This window comes from Suillus subalutaceus (genome assembly GCF_016647625.1).
Source record: "Suillus subalutaceus strain FC151 chromosome Unknown DFJ58scaffold_28, whole genome shotgun sequence".
NCBI lineage: Eukaryota > Fungi > Basidiomycota > Agaricomycetes > Boletales > Suillaceae > Suillus > Suillus subalutaceus.
The window spans coordinates 34,438-55,812 of record NW_024540277.1 but is presented as its reverse complement, the minus strand read 5'-3'; the positions used below and the strand labels follow the sequence as shown (position 1 = coordinate 55,812).

The 21,375-nt window shown below is 48.4% G+C and overlaps 8 protein-coding genes across 8 annotated transcripts; 5 read left to right on the top strand and 3 right to left on the bottom strand.

Annotated features, from left to right (window-relative positions):
* Nucleotides 1-1,385: 1,385 nt before the first annotated feature.
* DFJ58DRAFT_245321 (uncharacterized protein) lies at nt 1,386-2,153 on the top strand. Its single transcript, XM_041379440.1, has 4 exons — nt 1,386-1,436; nt 1,493-1,573; nt 1,628-1,846; nt 1,903-2,153. Exons 1-4 carry the CDS (start codon nt 1,431-1,433, stop codon nt 2,080-2,082), a joined length of 486 nt encoding a protein of 161 aa, XP_041246152.1. The 5' UTR covers nt 1,386-1,430; the 3' UTR covers nt 2,083-2,153.
* A 3,107-nt stretch (nt 2,154-5,260) lies between these two features.
* Nucleotides 5,261-6,909, top strand: DFJ58DRAFT_245334 (uncharacterized protein). Its single transcript, XM_041379442.1, has 7 exons — nt 5,261-5,651; nt 5,728-6,043; nt 6,094-6,120; nt 6,173-6,253; nt 6,306-6,375; nt 6,431-6,524; nt 6,581-6,909. The coding sequence occupies exons 1-7, from the start codon at nt 5,476-5,478 to the stop codon at nt 6,738-6,740; spliced, it is 924 nt and encodes a 307-aa protein (XP_041246151.1). The 5' UTR covers nt 5,261-5,475; the 3' UTR covers nt 6,741-6,909.
* A 3,184-nt stretch (nt 6,910-10,093) lies between these two features.
* On the top strand, nt 10,094-11,153 carry DFJ58DRAFT_245329 (uncharacterized protein). Its single transcript, XM_041379441.1, has 5 exons — nt 10,094-10,313; nt 10,364-10,390; nt 10,443-10,523; nt 10,577-10,792; nt 10,849-11,153. The coding sequence occupies exons 1-5, from the start codon at nt 10,266-10,268 to the stop codon at nt 11,086-11,088; spliced, it is 612 nt and encodes a 203-aa protein (XP_041246150.1). The 5' UTR covers nt 10,094-10,265; the 3' UTR covers nt 11,089-11,153.
* A 318-nt stretch (nt 11,154-11,471) lies between these two features.
* On the bottom strand, nt 11,472-12,035 carry DFJ58DRAFT_776790 (uncharacterized protein; the record flags this gene model as incomplete). Its single annotated transcript, XM_041389524.1, has 2 exons — nt 11,472-11,848; nt 11,907-12,035. Coding segments are annotated over 2 exons (282 nt in total), but the record flags the coding sequence as incomplete, so codon positions are not given.
* A 225-nt stretch (nt 12,036-12,260) lies between these two features.
* DFJ58DRAFT_725568 (uncharacterized protein) lies at nt 12,261-12,699 on the bottom strand (the record flags this gene model as incomplete). The annotated part of the gene is made up of 2 exons (XM_041385254.1): nt 12,261-12,313; nt 12,363-12,699. 2 exons carry the CDS (start codon nt 12,697-12,699, stop codon nt 12,261-12,263), a joined length of 390 nt encoding a protein of 129 aa, XP_041246148.1.
* Nucleotides 12,700-15,223: 2,524 nt separating this feature from the next.
* DFJ58DRAFT_245296 (uncharacterized protein) lies at nt 15,224-16,015 on the top strand. The gene is made up of 4 exons (XM_041379439.1): nt 15,224-15,253; nt 15,310-15,389; nt 15,444-15,662; nt 15,719-16,015. The coding sequence occupies exons 2-4, from the start codon at nt 15,372-15,374 to the stop codon at nt 15,962-15,964; spliced, it is 483 nt and encodes a 160-aa protein (XP_041246147.1). The 5' UTR covers nt 15,224-15,253; nt 15,310-15,371; the 3' UTR covers nt 15,965-16,015.
* Nucleotides 16,016-16,223: 208 nt separating this feature from the next.
* On the bottom strand, nt 16,224-17,163 carry DFJ58DRAFT_776776 (uncharacterized protein). The gene is made up of 5 exons (XM_041389523.1): nt 16,978-17,163; nt 16,786-16,915; nt 16,595-16,727; nt 16,507-16,542; nt 16,224-16,451 (listed from the first exon to the last, which is right to left on the bottom strand). The coding sequence occupies exons 1-5, from the start codon at nt 17,133-17,135 to the stop codon at nt 16,399-16,401; spliced, it is 510 nt and encodes a 169-aa protein (XP_041246146.1). The 5' UTR covers nt 17,136-17,163; the 3' UTR covers nt 16,224-16,398.
* A 24-nt stretch (nt 17,164-17,187) lies between these two features.
* Nucleotides 17,188-20,536, top strand: DFJ58DRAFT_681466 (ribonucleases P/MRP protein subunit POP1-domain-containing protein). The gene is made up of 13 exons (XM_041383222.1): nt 17,188-17,516; nt 17,567-17,613; nt 17,666-17,715; nt 17,766-17,880; nt 17,930-18,026; nt 18,079-18,155; nt 18,204-18,373; nt 18,421-18,874; nt 18,926-19,014; nt 19,066-19,237; nt 19,293-20,081; nt 20,136-20,275; nt 20,322-20,536. The coding sequence occupies exons 1-13, from the start codon at nt 17,333-17,335 to the stop codon at nt 20,407-20,409; spliced, it is 2,472 nt and encodes an 823-aa protein (XP_041246145.1). The 5' UTR covers nt 17,188-17,332; the 3' UTR covers nt 20,410-20,536.
* The last annotated feature ends 839 nt before the right edge of the window (nt 20,537-21,375 follow it).

Below are 21,375 nucleotides of genomic sequence, written 5' to 3'. Positions count from 1 at the left end.
GTGGAATACACACCGCAATACATGCTTTTAAAGGAGCAGATGCCCGCCTTCCTCAACTCTAAACTCAACGCCCACTTTCTCAGTTTACAGGCGACTGTAGTGTCGACCGTCTAATACAATAATCACTCGCAAATTCTGCATACCAAGCCCTGAAGCTGTCCTGCGAATTTACTAGTAGGCTGAATATTGAATTCCTGTAAGAAGTCGTTTTTGTCAGCTTCATTGACAATAACAGGCCATTTGACTCACCAGCCATCTCTGCCATTACAAGATAACCCGTTTTCGCTCAAGTTGATCTCGGTGCGCTTCTCTTGCACATATTATCGACCATCTGTGACCTGTCGTAGTTGAGCCTCCGAGCACCAACAATGCCATCCCGAACCAGTAAGACGCCAGACCTCACACCCTACAAGACTATACGAGTCCAATACCGAATATGTACAAGGTGTTGTGCACCTGCCAGGTGGACGACGCATCATCACATGCTCGTCGGACGGTTCACTCCGACTATGGGACCTAGAGAGCGGGACACAGATTGGCGATGACTGGCAGGATGTGTTGGATGAAGTGAGAGTGTTCACAATAGCATTGTCTCCAAACGGCAGCACTGTGGCAAACGGAAGTGGTGATGGGACGGTGAGGCTGTGGGACGTTAGGACGGGAAAGGTCATTGTCAAATGGGAAGGGCACACTAAGACCGTAACTTCAGTGTGCTGGAGTGCAGGTGGTAAGCGAGTCGTGAGCGGATCCTATGACGGGACAGCAAGAGTATGGGATGTCAAGAGCGGAGAAACAGTCCTGGGCCCAATCGAGACTGGGCACGAGTCTGTGCACACGGTGATTTACTCGCCCGACAACACAAAAATTGTGACAGGAGGATACAACGACCATGCTGCAAAAATCTGGGATGCAAAGACAGGCGAGCTGATTGCCACACTCAAAGGCGATCGGATAGTTTTGAGCTTGGCCTGGACATCAGATGGAAAGAAACTCATCTGCGCGTCACATGGCCCAATTAGGATATTCGACACTGCCACTTGGAAGCAGATTGCCACTTTGGAGGGTCACCAAAGCTGGGTTGACGTCATCATCTTGTATCGGAACAACCGCCTCCTTGCAAGTACATCACAGGATAACACAGCCCGTCTATGGAATCTCGACACCAACCTCCCTATCGGTCTACCCCTTCAACCTGAAGAGGAAGAGGAAGAGGAAGAGGGTGTGGATGTGTCATATGCAGCCCTGTCCGCTGATGGAAAAGTGCTAGTCACTGGCAGTGACAAAAATGTGTACGCATGGGATGTTCAGGCTATCCTCAAAAAAGCTGGCCTTGAAGACCTTCTCCTACCTATTCATCATGTAAATCTTACGGCTCTTCAGTCAAATCCAAGCTAACCTCCCACTCGCAGGTCCTAGCTCCAAAGCCGCCGATGAACGTACGTGACCTACGTGTTTCTTAATATTTTCAACAACTTTAGCGTCGTCACTCTAGAATAATGCCACGCGACGTCCACCTATTCATGCCCGTCGAATACCCCCAAGGTTTTTCGATGACATGCAAGGCGACATTCATGTATGTCATCAGCGGTTTTTGACCCAGTTCTTGTTTTTTACATATCACAATTAGTCCTCCGCCTCGCGCGATGTCCATCCCCCTTCCTCCAATCGCATTCTTGCACCCTCTATAGGGAGTCCACGCGCATTCCTCGCCCGCATTCCGTCGCTCTTTCGTCCCTCTCACTTTCACACCAGCGATGCGACTGAACTCCAACAAACTCCGAGGCAAGGGATCTTCACTCGTCGCGGTCCTCGTACTGTTGAAGTCGCTACAGTACAAGACAGAAAGGTATTTCTTTCCTGGCGCGCGTATTCATTCACCGTGGCTCAATCATTCCGCTGTAGTCCTTGTTTGTTGCTCCGAGGCCCAAAAAAACCCAGCAGCAGAGCGGCCAGTCTCATGGCCAGGGGTCGTCATCACAATCTCAGCCTGTCGCTACTTCGACGTCTACGTTCCTCACGTTGTTGGCTCGTCTCGTGCTTTTGATTTGTTGCGCACCTCTCCCGAGCACTGATGGTCAATAATACCCCAGCAGACGAAAAACTATTACCTTTGTATCTCTACTTCTTTGTCTACTCTGTCAATCGTATCTTCCCGTCATAAGACTTGTGCAGTGCATCGAACTGATTGATCTTTGCAAACAAAAGGAATGTTTCGTGGTACTCCAAGAAGAGGAAAGTCCACGGGTGTTCTTCTCCGCTCATGTAGGGCACAAATTTGATACCGACTGCCTGTTATATTCTCATGCCCAAAAAAGAGGACGAAGTCCCTACCATCGACTCGTTCTGTTTCGAACTTCACAGCAATGAGTTAAGCATCAGAGGAAACTGAGGATTCTCCTAACTGTGACGTTCATTGTGAATCGTACTCATGAAGTCGACGTCTATGTCCGTCAAAGATAACTTCAAACCGTTGATGAATGGAGGTTTCCAAGGAGTTCTATAGGTATGATATATTTTATATACGAACAAACGTGGCGTCCTTCTTGGCTAACGAATGTAAATCTTGTTCTGTTCCAAACGTTTCGTCAGTGGTAGACATCGAATAAACGTGATAATGGCTGACGCATGCCCCACACGTGTGATCTCAAATCAAGGAATTCTTCTCAAAGTCTACAAGTTCATCCGGTACCGTCTAAACACAACAACGTACCAATGTGCAATCCATCGTACACTTTCCTGAACTCTGCACGAACCCTTGATAGGTCGTCTTTACTTGCGGAAATCTGAGCGAGCGCCTTCAAGTCTTTCTCCACTGCTTCGATACGACGGACGTGTGCAGACACCTGAAGGAATTATAGACAACAGCTTCAATCCAAACGCCCACTTATCGCTGGTGATTTGAGCATTGAACTTGTTTAAACTTCTCGTGAGCGATACTCTGGGCTCTTCTGAAACATATCCACCTGCTTACCAGCAACCTTGGACCAATAAAATATCTGCATTCTCCAATACGCAACTTCTGTGTATACAGTGCCGAAGTCGACTTCTGGGTGAGGACTGTATTTCGGTAAGCAAGTTGTCTGGTGAGCGACAGGTTTTACGCTTCTATTAACGAGAGCTGAAGTTAAAGAAGATAGGCAGGTCGACCCACCAGGAATATCTGCCATTGCCAAACACTCACCTGCGCTTCGACCGCATGCCATGTAAGAAATCCCTACAGTGGGAACGATGTGAGTTAATTCATGAAGAATGGCAAAGGAGACTATGAGAGGATGTATTGGTGAGGGCATTTCGGTAAGGTCCAAATCATCCTTTACTCGCAAATGGATGTTCTAGCATCCCAATACGAAAGTATGACAATCTTCTTTTGATAGGTCTGACTAGGGGATCCTGACCCAGACTATTCAGATACTGTAATATAGTCAATCATGCATTTCCCAATCTTGAGTCGAGCGTGTGATATCGTCTAGCATTCCGCACCGCGAGCCTCGAGGTGGGTATATAATATTAATCTGAGCATGACAGAGAGTGGTGATAAACAGTATACAATTGCACAAAAAGTAAAGTGATGATCACTGCTCACCTGGGCGTTCTAAACAACCTCGCGATAGGTGAACTGGTCAGTTTTGACCCAGGGCATAAATATCACCCACTTCTTATTCAATAGGACGAGATTTCCGAAACTGAATAGTCTGCGAGGCTGCAGCATTCATTGAAGGGACGACACAATCACCTTGGAACAATATTTCGACAGACCAGGAAACATTGTGATACAACAAAATCAGGGGGTTAGATCATCCGGACGTCTATCAGGATGCAGCCAAACTTGATGGAAAAGTTCCATTAATAATGAGCATGCGGATGTGATATTTACATTGCATGGAGCGGAGCTGAAATCCCAGCACAAAATTTGATCTCTTAATCACGGTCCAGGACTGTTCGCATTCCTATTAAAAATCTACAATGATGAGCGCACCTTCCTGCCTCCCGCCTGTCAATACTAACTTCAGGCCCTGACCTGATCGTGCCTGGACACCTGCTCAAGTGGTAGAAAAGTTACTGTCTGAGTGAGACAAGAGACTCGACTATCTCACCACCCTCCGTCCTAGCAACATCGTGGCTATTCTAAATCATCGTCAACTGCCGATCAAGCAGCGATTGACCAAAGTTCATCAAATTCAATGCCGTATATTGACAAGCATCCGGTCCAACACAGAGTTTTTGCAATCTGTGGATATCGATAAGCGCTCAGGAAATGATTCCAGATGTCAGCTTCATGCTGAAATCATAACGGACATGATTCGCCTAGACAACACGATTGCCAATCCTTGTTAGAATGGGTTAAAGTTTGTGGGGCGTTGGAGAATCGAGAAGTACAAAGGGGCCTCTAGATAGGACTGTTATCCGGTGGAGTTCACCCTGGTAACAGGCGCCACGAATATGGAGTGCCAGCATCGAATGAGGGTGGTTGGTTTACATCAGAATAAAGAATTAGGATGAGCACAGCAAGTCTTAGTAGGACCGGGTGATGACATGGTGCATAGCCTGAGTTGACGGCACTGAGTTCGAAGTTGGCTGGAAGAGCGCTTCGCCTACACAGCATTTGGGCTGAGAAGCGAACACGAGGACGACGCGTGGAATTCGCACCGCAATACCTGCCTTAAAGCAGCGAATGCCCACCTTCCTCAACTCTAAACCCAACGCCCACTTTCTCAGCTTACAGGTGACTGTAGTGTCGATCGTCTAATTTGTAAGTTGGTCTGAACAGGCGTCTCCCGTGAGTGATACCCTATACAGCTGTCCACCCACTCACCGGCGACTTGTATAATGCAAAGATCACTCGCCAATTCTGCGTACATAGATAGTCCTGAAACTGTCTTGCGAATTAGGGCTGAATATTGAATTCCTGTAAGAAATCGTTTTTATCAGCTTCATTGACAATAACAGGCTATCTGACTCACCAGCCATCTCTTCCATTACAAGATAACCCGTTTTCATTGAAGGTTGATCTCGGTGCGCGTCTCTTGCGCACATAATCGACCATCTGTCGTAGTTGAGCCTCCGAGCACCAACCATGTCATCCCAAACGAGTAAGACGCCAGACGTCACGCCCTACCAGACTATACGAGGTCATACCGAACTGATAAGAGGCGTTGTGCACCTGCCAGGTGGACGACGCATTATCACATGCTCGTCGGACGGCTCACTCCGACTATGGGACCTAGAGAGCGGGATACAGATTGGCGATGACTGGCGAGATGGGGTGGATGAAGTGAGAGTGTCCACATTAGCATTGTCTCCAAATGGTAGGACTGTGGCGAGCGGAAGTGATGATGGGACGGTGAGGCTGTGGGACGTTAGGACGGGAAAGGTCACTGTCAAATGGGAAGGGCACACTGATACCGTGACTTCAGTGTGCTGGAGTGCAGGTGGTAAGCGAGTCGTGAGCGGATCCCGGGACGGGACAGCAAGAGTATGGGATGTCAAGAGCGGCAAAACAGTCCTGGGTCCAATCGAGACTGGGCACAAGGAGGTGTACACGGTGATATACTCGCCCGACAACACAAAAATTGCGACCGGAGGATACAACGACTATGCAGCGAACATCTGGGATGCAAAGACGGGCGAGCTGATTGCCACACTCAAACATGGTGAATTAATAGTTTGCAGCTTGGCCTGGACATCAGATGGAAAGAAACTCATCTGCGCGTCATTGGGCCCAATTAGGATATTTGACACTGCCACTTGGAAGCAGATTGCCACTTTGGAGGGTCACACAGACTATGTCAACCTCATCACCTTGTCTCAGAACAACCGCCTCCTTGTGAGCACATCAAATGACAAAACAGCGTGCATCTGGAATCTCGACACCAACCTCTCAATCGGTCCACCCCTCCAGCACGAAGAAGAAGTGGAATGCGCAGCCCTTTCTGCCGATGGAAAAGTGCTAGTCACTGGCAATGACAAAAATGTGTACACATGGGATGTCCAGGCTATACTCAAAAACGCTGGCCTTGAAGACCTTCTCCTACCTATTCCTCATGTAAATCTTATAGCCCTTCAGTCAAATCCAAGCTAATCTCCCACTCGCAGGTCCTAGTTCAAAAGCAGCCAATGAACGTATGTGATGTGTTTCTTAGTGTTTTCAATCATTTTAGCGTCGTCACTCTAGAATAATGCCACGCGACGTCCACCTATTCATGCCCGTCGAATACCCCCAAGGTTTTTCGATGACATGCAAGGCGATATCCATGTACGTTGTCAGCGTTTTTGAATCAGTTCTTGTTCTTACATTGTCCAATCAGTCTTCCACATCGCACGACGTCCATCCCCCTTCCTCCCATCGCATTCTTGCACCCTCTATTGGGAATCCACGTGCGCTCCTCGCCCACATTCCGTCGCTCTTCCGTCGTCCTCACTCTCACACCAGCGATACAACTGAACCCCAACAAACCCCGAGGCGAGGAATCTTCTCTTTTCGCGCTCCTCGTACTGTCGAAGTTGCTGCAGTACGAGACAGAAAGGTATTTCTTTCCTCGCACGCGCGTTCATTCACCGTGGCTCAATCATTCCGCTATAGTCCTTGTTTGTGGCTCCGAGGCCCAAAGAAACGCAGCAGCAGAGCAGCCAGTCTCATGGCCGGGGGTCGTCATCGCAATCTCAACCTGCCGCTACTTCGACGTCTACAACACAACCTGTTCCAAATGGTAACATTCATGCTACCACACCACGTACAGTAACTGTACGGTCACGACTCCTCACGTTGTTGGCTCGTCTCGTGCTTTTGATTTGTTGCGCACCTCTCCCAAGCACCGATGGTCATTAATACTGCAGTATACGGAAGATTTTTTACTTTGTATCTCCACTTCTTTCGCTGCTCCGTCAATCGTATTTTTCCGTCATGAGACTTGTGCAGTGCATCGAACTCATTAATCTTTGCTAACAAGAGGAATGTTTCATGGTAGTCCAAGAAGACAAAAGTCCACGGGTATTCTTGTCCGCTCATGCAGGGCACACATTTGATATCGGTTGCCTGTTGTCAAAAAAGGATGAAGTCCTTGTCATCATAAAGCAGTTTCCTCGGACTCGTTCTGGTTCAAACTTCAGAGCAATGATTTAAGCATCAGAGGAAACCGAAGATGCTCCTTGCTGTGACTTTCGTCATGTAAAAATCATACAGGGCCATGAAGTTGACGTCTATGTCCATCGAAGATAATTTCAAACCGTTGATGAAGGGAGGTTTCCAGAGTTCTATAAGTATTCGGATATAATCTATACACGAACAGACGTGTCTGGGTGAGGACTGCATTTCTGTAAGCAAGTTGTCTGGTGAGCGACGGGTTGTACGCTTCTATTAACGAGAACTGAAGTTAAAGAAGATAGGCAGATCGACTTACCAGGAATATCTGCCATTGCCAAACACTCGCCTGCGCTTCGACCGCGTGCCATGTAAGAAATCCCTACAGTGGTAACGATGTGAGTTAATTCATGAAGAATGGCAAAGGAGACTATGAGAGAATGTACCGGTGAGAGTATTTCAGTAAGATCCAAATCATCCTTTACTCACAAGGATGTTATAGTGTCCCGATACGAAAGTACGACAATCTTCTTGCGATAGGTCTGACTAGGGGATCCTGACTTGGACTATTCGGATACTGTAATATAGTCAATCACCTTGCATTTCGAGTCGAGCGTGTGATATTGTCTAGCATTCGGCACCGCGAGCCTTGAGCCTCGAGACGGTGGGTATAGGATATTAATCAGAGCGTGCCAGAGAATGGTGATAAACGATATACAATTGCACAAAAAGTCAAGCGACGGTCACTGCTCACCTTGGTGTTCTAAACAACCTCACGATAGGTCTTGTCCGTGAACTCCTAAGTTTTGACCCAGGGCATACATATCACCCACTTCTTATTCAATAGGACGAGATTTGCGAAACTGAATTGTCTGCGGGGCTGCAGCATTCATTCAAGGGACGACACAATCGTCTTGGAACAATAGTTCGACAGACCGGGAAACGTTGTGATACAACAAAATCGGGGGGCTAGATCGTCCGGACGTCTATCAGGATGCAGCTAAACTTGATGCAAAAGTTCCATCAATGATGAGTATGCGGATGTGACGTTTACATTACATGGAGTTTGGCTAAGAGTCCAGCACATCATTTGGTCTCTTCACCACGGTCCAGTACTGCAGTGTTCGCAATCCTATTACAAGTCTACAATGATGCGCGCACCTTCCTGCCTCCCACCTGTCAATACTAACTTCAGGCCTTGGCCTGATCGTGCCTGGACACCTGCTCAAGTGGTAGCAAAGTTCCTGTCTGAGTGGGACAAGAGACTCGACTATTTCACCACCCTCCATCCTACCAACGTCATGGCCATTCTAAACCATCGTCAACTGTCGATTAAGTAACGATTATTCAAACGTTCATCGGATTCAATGCTGTATATTGACAGGCACCCGGCCAGCGCAGAGTTTTCGCAATCTGTGGATATCGATAAGCGCTCATGAAATGATTCCAGATGTCAGCTTCATGCTGAAACCATAGCGGACATGATTCACCTGGACAGCATGATCGCATATCCTTCGTGTTACAAGGGGTCAAAGTTTGTGGAACGTTAGAGAATCGAGAAGTACAAAGGGAGCGCTAGATAGGACTGTTATCCGGTAGAGTTCACCCAGGCGCCACGAATATGGAGTGCCAGCATCGAATAAGGGTGGCTGGTCATCAGAATAAAGAATTAGAATGGGCACAGCAAGTCTTGGTAGGACCGGGTGATGACATGGTGCATAGCCCTCGATGATAGTGAGTTGATGATACCGAGTTCGAAGTTGGCTAGAAGAGCGCTTCTTCTACACAGCATTTGAACTATGAAGCGAACACGAGGATGACGCGTGGAATACGCACCGCATTACCTGCCTTAAAGGAACACATGCCCACCTTCCTCAACCCTAAACCCAACGCCCACTTTCTGAGTTTACAGGCGACTGTAGTGGTGATCATCTAATTTTTAAGTTGGTCTGGGTGGATTTTTCTCGTGAGTAATACCCTATGCTATACAGCTGACCACCCACTTACCAGCGACTTGTCTAATATAAAGATCACTCGCAAATTCTGCATACATAACCCTGAAGCTGTCCTGTAATTTCGGGCTGAACACTGAATTCCTGTAAGAAGTCGTTTTCCTCAGCTTCATTGAGAATAACAGGCCATTTGACTCACCAGCCATCTCTGCCATTACAAGACAACCCGTTTTCATTCAAGGTTGATCTCGGTGCGATTCTCTTGCGCACATTATCGACCATCTGTCGTAGTTGAGCCTCCGGGCACTAACCATGTCATCCCAAACCAGTAAGAAACCGGAGGTCACGCCCATCCAGACTATACGAGGCCATACCGAACGTGTAAGAGACGTTGTGCACGTGCCAGGTGGACGACGCATCATCACATGTTCGTTTGACAGCTCACTCCGACAATGGGACCTGGAGAGCGGGATACAGATCGGTGATGATTGGCGAGATGGAATGGATGAAGCAGGAGTGTCCACATTAGCATTGTCTCCGAATGGCAGCACTGTGGCAAGCGGAAGTGATGATGGGACGGTGAGGCTGTGGGACATTAGGACGGGAAAGGTCATTGTCAAATGGGACGGGCACACTGACACCGTGAATTCAGTGTGCTGGAGTGCAGGTGGTAAGCGAGTCGTGAGCGGATCCTGGGACGGGACAGCAAGAGTATGGGATGTCAAGAGCGGCAAAACAGTCTTGGGACCAATGAAGACTGGGCACAAATCTGTGTGGACGGTGATTTACTCACCTGGCAACACAAAAATTGCGACAGGAGGATACAAAGAAAATACTGCAAAAATCTGGGATGCGAGGACCGGCGAGCTGATTGCCACACTCAAACATGATGAATTAATAGTTGGCAGCTTGGCATGGACATTGGATGGAAAGAAACTCATCCTTGCGTCATATGGCCCAATTAGGATATTCGACACTGCCACTTGGACGCAGATTGCTACTCTAGAGGGTCACAAAAACTGGATCAATGACATCGCCTTGTCTCAGAACAACCGCCTCCTTGCAAGTGTGTCAGATGATGATGACAGCGCGTCTCTGGAATCTCGACACAAACCTTCCAGTTGGACGACCACTCCAGCACGAAGGGTGTGTGTCATGCGCGGGCCCTTTCCGCTGATGGAAAAGTGCTAGTCACTGGCAGTGACAAAAATGTATACGCATGGGATGTTCAGGCTATGCTCAAAAATGCCAGCCTTGAAGACCTTCTCCTACCTATTCCTCGTGTAAATCTTATGGCTCTTCAGTCAAATTCAAGCTAATCTCCCACTCGCAGGTCCTAGCTCGAAAGCAGCCAATGAACGTATGTGATGTTTTTCTTAGTGTTTTCAACCATTTTAGCGTCGTCACTCTAGAATAATGCCACGCGACGTCCACCTATTCATGCCCGTCGAATACCACCAAGGTTTTTCGATGACATGCAAGGCGATATTCATGTAAGTCGTCCGTGGCTTTTGAATCAGTTCTTGTTCTTACATCTTACAATCAGTCTTCCACATCGCGCGATGTCCATCCCCCTTCCTCCCATCGCATTCTTGCACCCTCTATAGGGAGTCCACGCGCATTCCTCGCTCGCATTCCGTCGCTCTTTCAACGCTCTCACTTTCACACCAGCGATGCGACTGAACTCCAACAAACCCCGAGGCAAGGGATCTTCTCTCGTCGCGGTCGTACAGTCAAAGTCGCTGCAGTACGAGACAGAAAGGTATTTCTTTCTTCGCGCGTGTGTTCATTCACCGTGGCTCAGTCATTTTGATGTAGTCCTTGTTTGTTGCTCCGAGGCGTAAAGAAATGCAGCAGCAGAGCAGCCAATCGCATGGCCAAGGGTCGTCATCGCAATCTCAGGCTGCTTCTACTTCGACATCCACAACACAACCTGCTCGAAATACCCAAGCTACCACACCAGGTGTACCAACTGCACGGTCACGACTCCTCACGTTGTTGGCTCGTCTCGTGCTTTTGATTTGTTGTGCACCTCTCCCAAGCACCGATAGTCATTAATACTGCAGTATACGGAAAACTATTTACTTTGTATCTCTACTTCTTTCGCTACTCCGTCAATAGTATTTTCTCGTCGTGCAGTGCATTGAACTCAATAATCTTTGCTCACTAGAGGAATGTTTCGTGGTACTCAAAGAAGATGAAAGTCTACGGGTATTCCACTCCGCTCACGTAGGACACATATTTGATATCGATTGCCCCTTATGTTCTCATGTCGAAAAAGGGATCATCGTAAAGCATTTCCTCGGACTCGCTCTGTTTCGAAACTTCAGAATAATTGGTTAAATATAAGAGGAAACCGAGGGTGCTAGGAGCGTAGCTGTGACTTTCATTGCGTGAAAGTCATACAGGGTCATGAAGTTGACCCTCAATGATAATTTCAAACCATTGACAAAGGGAGGTTTTCAAGGAGTTCTATAGGTATAATATATTCTATACACGAACAGACGTGGCGTCCTTCTTGGCTAATGAATGCAAATCTTGTTCTGTTCCAAATGTTTCGTCAGTGGTAGACATCGAATAAACACAATAATGACTGACGCATGCCCCACACATGTGATCTCAATCAAGGAATTCTTGTCAAAGTCTGTAAGGCCGTCCGCTGCCGTCAAAGCGTAAAAAACGTACCAATGTGTAGTCCATCATATACTTTCTTGAGCTCTGCACGAACCCTTGATAGGTCGTCTTTACTTGCGGAACTCTGAGCAAGCGCCGTCAAGTCCTTCTCCACTGCTTCAATACGACGGACGTGTGCAGACACCTGAAGAAATTATATATAACATGAACGGAATGTTTCATGCAAGCGCAAAGTCTCAAACCTTCTCCGTGCTTGCTTGTAGCTCCTCCTCGCTGGCCTGCATCGCTGCAGAAGCGAGTTTATACTCGTCTACAAGATGGTACGTAGCAAATGCAGAAGCTACCGAGAATCTAAACAGAAACCCGATTATTCTATGCCAGTAACAACTTAAGTAAGAGTGAGGCTATATGCGCACTGATAAAACAGCGTATCTGTGGAATCTCGACACCAACTTGCGAGTCGGGCCGCGCCTCTCGAATGCGAAGATTGGGTGGAATGCACAACCTAACGGAAAAGCGCTAAATCTCATGATAAAGCCTTGTAAATACCTACATGATATGAAGCGAATATTAGATTTCTCAACAAATCTATAAATCTATAAAGTAAGACCACCTCGTCTAGGGTGATTGTTAGACATGACAATGTTGTCTGGGCACATATCAGCATGGATGATACCGAAAGACACGAGGGTGCTCACGGCCTTTACGAGCTCCTGGTATGCTGAACTGGACTGATTGTGGGTCTCGAGTGATTGTGAGGTTCTCGCCTGGGATGTATTCCATGAAAAGCACCCTGGGAGATATGGCGCAACTTTCACCATGGCTTCGACCTGAACCACGAAGCTGGGGGATAGTAGAGCTCTGAATGTGTCCAAAACATCCATAGGCTTCGACTTCACGTGCAAACGAATCCTTATACTCGTGGTAGTAGGTTTCTTCCCGCAATGAAGCGTCCAAGATCTCTCTCCCACCGGGGGACTCTACTGCAGTGGTTGCCCTGTGCAAGTGCACAACGGTCAGCTGCGGCCTTTTCATTGGCAGCGGGCCAGGGGATTGGACATCGGCTTGGGAGTGGGTTTTCGCGCTCGTAGTTGAAATGAGGAATGTATGTTTTAGCTATTATTGGATTGGAGAGGCTGGCTCTGACGGGGACATATAGATTTCCGAAACTGAATTGTATGCGGGGCTGCAGCATTCATTGAAGGGACGACACAATCGCCTTGGAGTAATACTTCGACAGACCTGGAAACGTTGTGGTACAACAAAAGTAGGGGGCTAGACCGTCCGGACATCTATCAGAATGCAGCTAAACTTGATGCGAAAGCTGCATCAATGATGAGCATGCGGATGTGACGTTCACATTCCATGGAGTTGGACTGAGATCCCAGTACAACATATGGTCTCTTCACCACGGTCCAGTACTGCAGTGTTCGCAATCCCATTACAAATCTACAATGATGAGCGCACCTTCCTACCTCCCACCTGTCAGTACTAACTTCAGGCCCTGATCTGATCGCTGCTGGACACCTGCTCGAGCGGTAGCGAAGTTCCTTTCTGTGTGAGACAAGAGACTCGACTATTTCACCACCCTCCGTCCTGGCAACATCATGGCCATTCTAAACCATCGAAAACTGTCAATTAAGCAGCGATTCTCCAAAGTTCATCAGATTCAATGCCGTATATTGACAAGCACCCAGCCAGCACAGAGTTTTCGCAATCTGTGGATATTGATAAGCGCTCAGTAAATGATTCCAGACGTCGGCTTCATGCTGAAATCATAACGGACATGATTTACCTAGATACCATGATCGCATATCCTTCGTGTTAGAATGGGGTCAAAGTTTGTGGGGTATTGGAGAATCGAGAAGTACAAAGGAAGATAGGACTGTTATCCAGTGGAGTTCACCCTGGTAATAGGCGCCACGAATATGGAGTGCCGGCATGGAATAAGAGTGGCTGGTTTACATCAGAATAAAGAATTAGGATGAGCACAGCAAGTTCTGGATAGAACTGGTGATGTCATGGTGCACAGCCTGCATCATGCTGAAGAGTTAGTTCGAAGTTGGCTGGAAGAGCGCTTCGCTACACAGCATTTGAGCTGTGAAGCGAACACAAGGGATGACGCGTGGAAATAGCTCAGCACCGCAATACATACCTTTAAAGGAAGCAGATGCCCCGCCTTCCTCACCTCTAAAACCCAACACTCACTTTCTCATTTTACAGGTAGTGTCGATCGTCTAATTTTCAGTTGGTCCTGGAACAGGTGTTTCTCGTGAGTGATATTCTATGCTATTACAGCTGACCGGATTGACCACCCAACTTACCGGCGACTTGTATGATACAAAGATCGCTCGGATTGCTGCATACATAAACCCTGAAGTGTTGTCCTACGAAACTTAGGGGCTGAATATTGAATTCCTGCACGAAGTCGTTTTCCCTCAGTTTTCATTGAAAGTTGATCTCAGTGCGCTTCTCTTGGCGCGCGTACATTATCGACCATCTGTCGTAGTTGAGCCTCCGGGCACTAACCATGTCATCCCAACCGAGTAAGACTGCCAGACGTCACGCCCTACCAGACTATACGAGGCCATACCGAATATGTACAAGGTGTTGTGCACCTGCCAGGTGGACGACGCATCATCACATGCTCGTCGGACGGCTCACTCCGACTATGGGACCTAGAGAGCGGGATACAGATTGGCGATGACTGGCGAGATGGGGTGGATGAAGTGAGAGTGTCCAAAATAGCATTGTCTCCAAACGGCAGCACTGTGGCAAGCGGAAGTGGTGATGGGACGGTGAGGCTGTGGGACGTTAGGACGGGAAAGGTCATTGTCAAATGGGAAGGGCACACTGACGCCGTGATTTCAGTGTGCTGGAGTGCAGGTGGTAAGCGAGTCGTGAGCGGATCTATCGACGGGACAGTAAGAGTATGGGATGTCAAGAGCGGCGAAACAGTCTTGGGTCCAATCAAGCTCAAGACTGGGCACGAGGTTATGTGGACGGTGATTTCCTCGCCCGACAACACAAAAATTGCGACCGGAGGAAACGATCGCGGCGAGACTGCTGCAAAAATCTGGGATGCAAAGACGGGCGACCTGCTCGCCACACTCAAACACGATTGGGAAATTTTTAGCTTGGCATGGACATCAGATGGAAAGAAACTCATCTCCTCCGGGTCATCTGGCCCAATTAGGATATTCGACACTGCCACTTGGAACCAAATTGCCATCCTTGAGGGTCACACAAACTGGGTCAGACCCATCACCTTGTCTCAGAACAACCGACTCCTTGCGAGCACATCGGAAGATAAAACAGCGCGTCTCTGGAATCTCGACACAAACCTTCCAGTTGGACTGCCCCTCCAACACGACGACGAAGTGCGATGCGCCGCCCTTTCCGCCGATGGAAAAGTACTAGTCACTGGCAGTGACAAAAATGTGTACGCATGGGATGTTCAGGCTATCCTCAAAAACACTGGCCTTGAAGACCTTCTCCTACCTATTCCTCATGTAAATCTTATGGCTCTTCAGTCAAATCCAAGCTCATCTCCCACTCGCAGGTCCTAGCTCGAAAGCCGCCGATGAACGTACGTGACCTACGTGTTTCTTAATATTTTCAACAACTTTAGCGTCGTCATTCTAGAATAATGCCACGCGACGTCCACCTATTCAGGCCCGTCGAACACCCCAAAGGTTTTTGATGACATGCAAGGCGACATTCATGTACGTCGTCAGCGTATTTTGAATCAGTTCTTTGTTTTTACATATTACAATCAGTCCTCCGCCTCGCGCGATGTCCATCCCCCTTCCTCCAATCGCATTCTTGCACCCTCTATAAGGAGTCCACGCGCCTTCCTCGCCCGCATTCCATCGCTCTTTCGTCCCTCTCACTTTCACGCCAGCGATGCAACTGAACTCCAACAAACCTCGAGGCAAGGGATCTTCTCTCATCGCGGCCCTCGTCCTGTCGAAGTCGCTGCAGTACGGGACAGAAAGGTATTTCTTTCCTCGCGTGCGCGTTCATTCACCGTGGCTCAATCATTCCGCTGTAGTCCTTGTATGTTGCTCCGAGGCCCAAAGAAACCCAGCAACATAAGGGCCAATCGCATGGCCAGGGGTCCTCATCGCAATCTCGGCCTGCCGCTACTTCGACGTCTACAACACAACCTGCTCCAAACACCAGCACCCAGGGTACCACACCACGTACAGCAACCGTACGGTCACGATTCCTCACGTTGTTGGCTCGTCTCGTACTTTTGATTTGTTGCGCACCACTCCCGAGCACTGATGGTCAATAATACTGCAGCATATGAAAAGCTATTACCTTTGTAACTCTACTTCTTTCGCTATCCGTCAATCGTATTTTCCCGTCATGAGACTCGTGCAGCGCATCGAATTCATTAATCTTTGCTAACAAAAGGAATGTTTCGTGGTACTCCAAGCAGATGAAAGTCCACGGGTATTCTTCTCCACTCATGAAGGGCACAAATTTGATACCGACTGCCTGTTATGTTCTCATACCCCAAAAAAGAGGACACCCTACCATCGTAGGGCATTTCCTCGGACTCGTTCTGTTGCGAACTTCGTTAAGCATCAGAGGAAACCGAGGATGCTCCTAGCTGTGACTTTCATTGCATGAAAGTCATACAGGGTCATGAATTTGTCGGTCAATGATAATTTCACACCGTTGACAAAGGGAGGTTTCCAAGGAGTTCTATAGGTATGATATATTCTATACACGAACAGACGTGGCGTCCTTCTTGGCTAACGAATGCAAATCTTGTTCTGTTCCAAACGTTTCGTCAGTGGTAGACATCGAAGAAACACAATAATGACTAACGCATGCCCCACACATGTGATCTCAAATCAAGGAATTCTTGTCAAAGTCTGTAAGGCCGTCCGCTGCCGTCAAAGCGTAAAAAACGTACCAATGTGCAGTCCATCATATACTTTCTTGAGCTCTGCACGAACCCTTGATAGGTCGTCTTTACTTGCAGAGCTCTGAGCAAGCGCCTTCAGGTCCTTCTCCACTGCTTCGATACGACGGACGTGTGCAGACACCTGAAGGAATCATAGACAGCATAAACAGAATGTTTCATGGAAGCGTAAAGTCTCAAACCTTCTCCGTGCTTGCTTGTAGCTCCTCCACGCTGGCCTGCAGCGCCGCGGAAGCTAGTTTATACTCGTCTAAAAGATGGTACGCAGCAAATGCAGAAGCTACCGAGAATCCAAACAGAAACCCGATTATTCTGTACCAGCAACAAGAAGTAAGAATCAGATCATATAGCAAGGCGCGTGCAATATTGCTTACCCTCCCCGAAAGCCTCCGACCGGTCTCTTCTGCGGCTGCACCGATCCTAGGTTGGGTGAAGTGGTTGCCTCTTCCCGTAGCACTCTAGTTGTCGACAGAAATCGTGCACCTGAGCGCTGAGCAAATTTTGGGGTAAGAGCCAGACAACGCGAGGCCATGGTGGTGAGAGGAAGATGTTGTTCGGCGTTTGCCGGTAGAGGTCGCGTTTGTGGCAACTCTACTTTGTTCTTTCAGTCCAAAGATTTTGTATTCACCACCTTCCGATCCTCGGTTTCTGTCAGTGCTGAATGAGTGCATAAACCAGATCTGGGACTTGTTTTTTAGGAAACAGTGCATCATCTGACATCGAGCACAAATGGTTTTAAAACGTAAGGGGGACGACGCGGAGGAAATGACGTCTCGGGAACGGAAGAGACTCAAAGTTGCAGGTGCTCGGACAATTGCAGTTCAGCCGTCTGTGTCAACTAGTGGTAGTGGGGCTGTTCAATCTTCAGGAAACGCGCTCGCAGGACCGTCAAGTACTACCGTTCGATTTGACTGTGAGCATCTTTCGCGTGTCGTGTCTTCACTTGTCATTTACCTGTAATAGCTATGCAGGGATTACCCGCATCAATCGATGTGGAAAGGTTTACAGAGGTACGTGCTTTGGCCGATTCCGGTTCTATATTGTTCAATTGTGAAACACTAGGCTCGAGCGTATGAGATCGATGCCATGCAGAAAGCGATCAAGACAGCAGGGTTAGGAGAATGTATCTCAATATATATAACTACTGATGTCTCGCCCTCAGGGAAAGTGTGACTCATCGCGTATGGCAGACTCTGCCCCGCCATCTACGACGAAGAGCCGCTAGCCACGACGTTCGCCGTGTTCCCTTACGTTTACGAGAGAAAGCACGCGCCGAGGTAAGACTCAAACCACTTCCTTGGAAATTTTTCTCATTTTGCTTGTCAGATGGTTCCTGTCACCCGGCGTATACTTAAGCGTGGACGCTCCAAGCGGGGGAAAACGAAGCAAGTGAGCCGCACCGAATCCCTCTTGAAGCGACAACGTCAGTAGTCATATGACCCCGCATGTTCCTTATCTTACGATGTGTTCGGCAGGCGACAAGACTTGGCTTGAGACTCATATTTGGCACGCCAAGCGGATGAAGATGGAAAACATGTGGGGGTATAGACTCGTTGGTCTCTAGTTATGATTTCAGGCCCCTTCTGAATCTTTTGTCCAGGCAGTAACACCGACCGAGAAATCATTCCGTCCCTCACATCGAGCCTCTATGCATGGCTCAATCCTGCATGATTCGTCGTACCACTCACTGATAGAACTCAAGGGGCCTGAAAACATCCTTCGAAGTGTGCTGGATTTTTGTTGTGATCCCCAGTGCACTGGAATGAAGCGGTCAGTCTGCGAGGTTGATGGAGAGGCATGGGCTAATGATTCATTAGGTCCATGTCCGGTGCTCGTGTGCTCGAGACGGACTTATACAAACCAGGAAGCTACCCCTTTGATTTGATCGCACCAGTCACGATCATGTGGCGGCCATTACCTGTTGGGAACATTTCGGCACCGACGAACGCGTCCCCAGCGGAAGGCTCTAAACGCAGGCGCAAAGGAAAGAAAAAGGTACTGGCTGACACGGCTCAACAGAGTCCCGCGAGAACAGTCTGGGTGCGTTCGCACCCTGCAGTGTTCGACGACATCTTTGCAGCGTTACAGGGATCTGCTTCGTTGGTCCTTGACGCTGAAAAACAGCGACACAAAGATGTGCATGCAGAAGTAGAGATAGCCGATCTGCGAGGCAGCGTCAATACTTTCGAAATCATGGGGCCCAAATCAAGTCAGGTCATCAAGGGCGCCTTGTCTTCAGTTCTAGATGATGACAGGCGAGAATTCAAAAAGGTGTTTTCGTTCTTTCTTTGACCTCATTGTAAAATCTGACAACATAGATAGTTCTGGCCGTCACTGACTGATCTCCAAATTACCGCGTCCTTACCGCGCGGAATAGTCATCGGGATGAAAGTCGTTGACCCACGACTGAAGTAGGCATCTCAGGCTACTTGACTTGTCCACATAAGTAACTTGCCACCCAGGTTTCCACCTAAGAACGCCAAAGTCAGAACGGATGGTCAACACCTCGCCGCCCCGGTAATGACGTTCCCCGCAGCCATTCTTGCTCAAAGCGAAATCTGGGACGAAGAGAACCGTTCAGTACTCAAAAAACCTACATACAAGAAGAAAGATCTTGATGCGCGCCGCTCCAAGGTAAGCTCCTCATTGTCCCTAGTACTGAGGTACAATAAGTAACTTGCACACAAAGAATCTTGTTCCAGGCACGCCTCTTAAACCCATTCGCCAGGACGATCGTATCCCACTGTTGCTCATACAACGCTCGCTCGAATCGCCTAACAGCACTCATGGCATCCACGGTTGGACGCTTGTTTTCCCCGCTGGGTGGGGCATGCCTTTCCTCCCCTCACTAATACACACTGGCACACGCGTTGGCGGGCAGCGAGAGCGAGGCACGCAAGCCTTCGAGGCAGGCACTGCGTATTTTCCGAGAGATTTTCCTTGCACGGGGTTCTACGAAAAGTATTGGGACGAGCTTGCCGTTAAGGAAAAAGCGAAGTGGACCAGGACGCCACCAGCGAAGAGGGCCAATTATAAGAAGCTTGGTACCCGTAGCCCATGGCGAGCGGATTGGGAAGTTGTACTTGGGCTCCCGGTGGCGTCTAACGTAGATGAGAACCTGGTGCCGGCACAAAGAGAGCCTCAGGATGCAATGGAGGTTGACAAAGCACCCACCGTTCGCCCATGGGTGCTCCGTGGTCCCGAAGTGCCGACTATCCTCGAAAAAGCAACACAAACGCTCAATCATGGCGTAGGTCTCCTTGCAGAGATCAACAGGCTTCGGACGAAACGTGGTATGGATGTACTCGATCCAAGTTATCGGCCCGAGGATCTCCTGAAAGGGGCACTGGTCATGGTCCGTCTGAAGATGGTCAGTCGAGGCGCCCCGAACGACCTTGCCATTATCTACCGCGTGGATGACGTCGAAGCCAAGAAGATCATCCAACAGAATGGCAAGACGCATGCAGATGCAAATGAGGTTTGTCGTTTGTTCTCTTTGATCGTGCATTCGCAGACTGATTTGCTCTCTTAGCCCCCCGAGGTTGTTCCGCCCCACACGTCTATCATTGGGTATGTAACTACTGGCAACATGTCATTGTCCCGCGGAGAAGGTTTCGCCATCGGCGCTGTCCCAGTGTCAGTGCAGTTAGAATTGCAACAACAAGCGCGGAGGTATGGATTCCTCGCTCGTGGAAAGCGTTAATTGATGTGACTACAGGAATGGAGAATCTCGTCCACTGGTCAAAATTCGCGATCGTGCTGGGATGGTTTGCCGGGCTGCATATCTTGATTTACTTGACTCATGATTAGTACTTTGTTACATGGGTTTCGCCATTTGCATTCTGCATATCAAGTGAAGGCAATGCATCATACCATGTAGGGCTTGCGAACTGGAGACTCCATTGGGTATCAATAATATTCATCATTCCATTCTTGCAGTGTCCTTCACTATTAATATCGGTGCAAGGCCTCCACTAAATCCCCGAGTACAAATATCGGTGCTACGATACACAGTCGTAGGTGGATTGACAGCCAGCCCAACAGCATCGATCACAAATGCATAGGTATAGTTAAACCACATCTAATCTAACAGACACGAGGATTTTGAGTCTCAACATCGCAATTCGCCATGGGTGACCCGCAAATCACGGCATTCGTGAACACTGAATCGCATTGAAGAAGACTGCTCCGGAAATCAACAGAATCTCGCACTCACAGCAGCGACTACAAACTTCGACGAAATCATTAACTTCCTCTTCCCACCACATGTTCTCGAAGACGCTGAAACCTGTCCTTGAAACGTCTGTCGATAAATTCAACCACAAAATTATGGACAAATTGCCGGGCGATTTTCCTAAGTATCGCGAACAGACATCGAGCGTACTCCACTCACGAGACAACATAGAATCTTAATTTAGTTCAGACAGCCTGAAAGAAGCCGGGCACACTCCATTAAATGCACCAGAACACACCCGACTACCTTGCGATGTTGACTCATCCTGGAGTACCTCCTCATCGCCTAGATCTCAAAACAGAATTGCATTTACGCCATTCAACGAAACCTCTCCGTAGAAAAGGTATTGGTCAGAAACGCGCGCGAGCGCGTAGTTGCTCTGCACCGTCGATTCGTTGAAGTTCAACTCATCAATACTTTCGAAAGCTAGTGCATCCACCACATCAACTTTGCCTTCCATCCAAACCGTTTATCGTAGGCGGTAAATCGAAGACAGCTTCCTTTGTGACCCGCGTATGCAATGTCAGGGAGAGCGTAA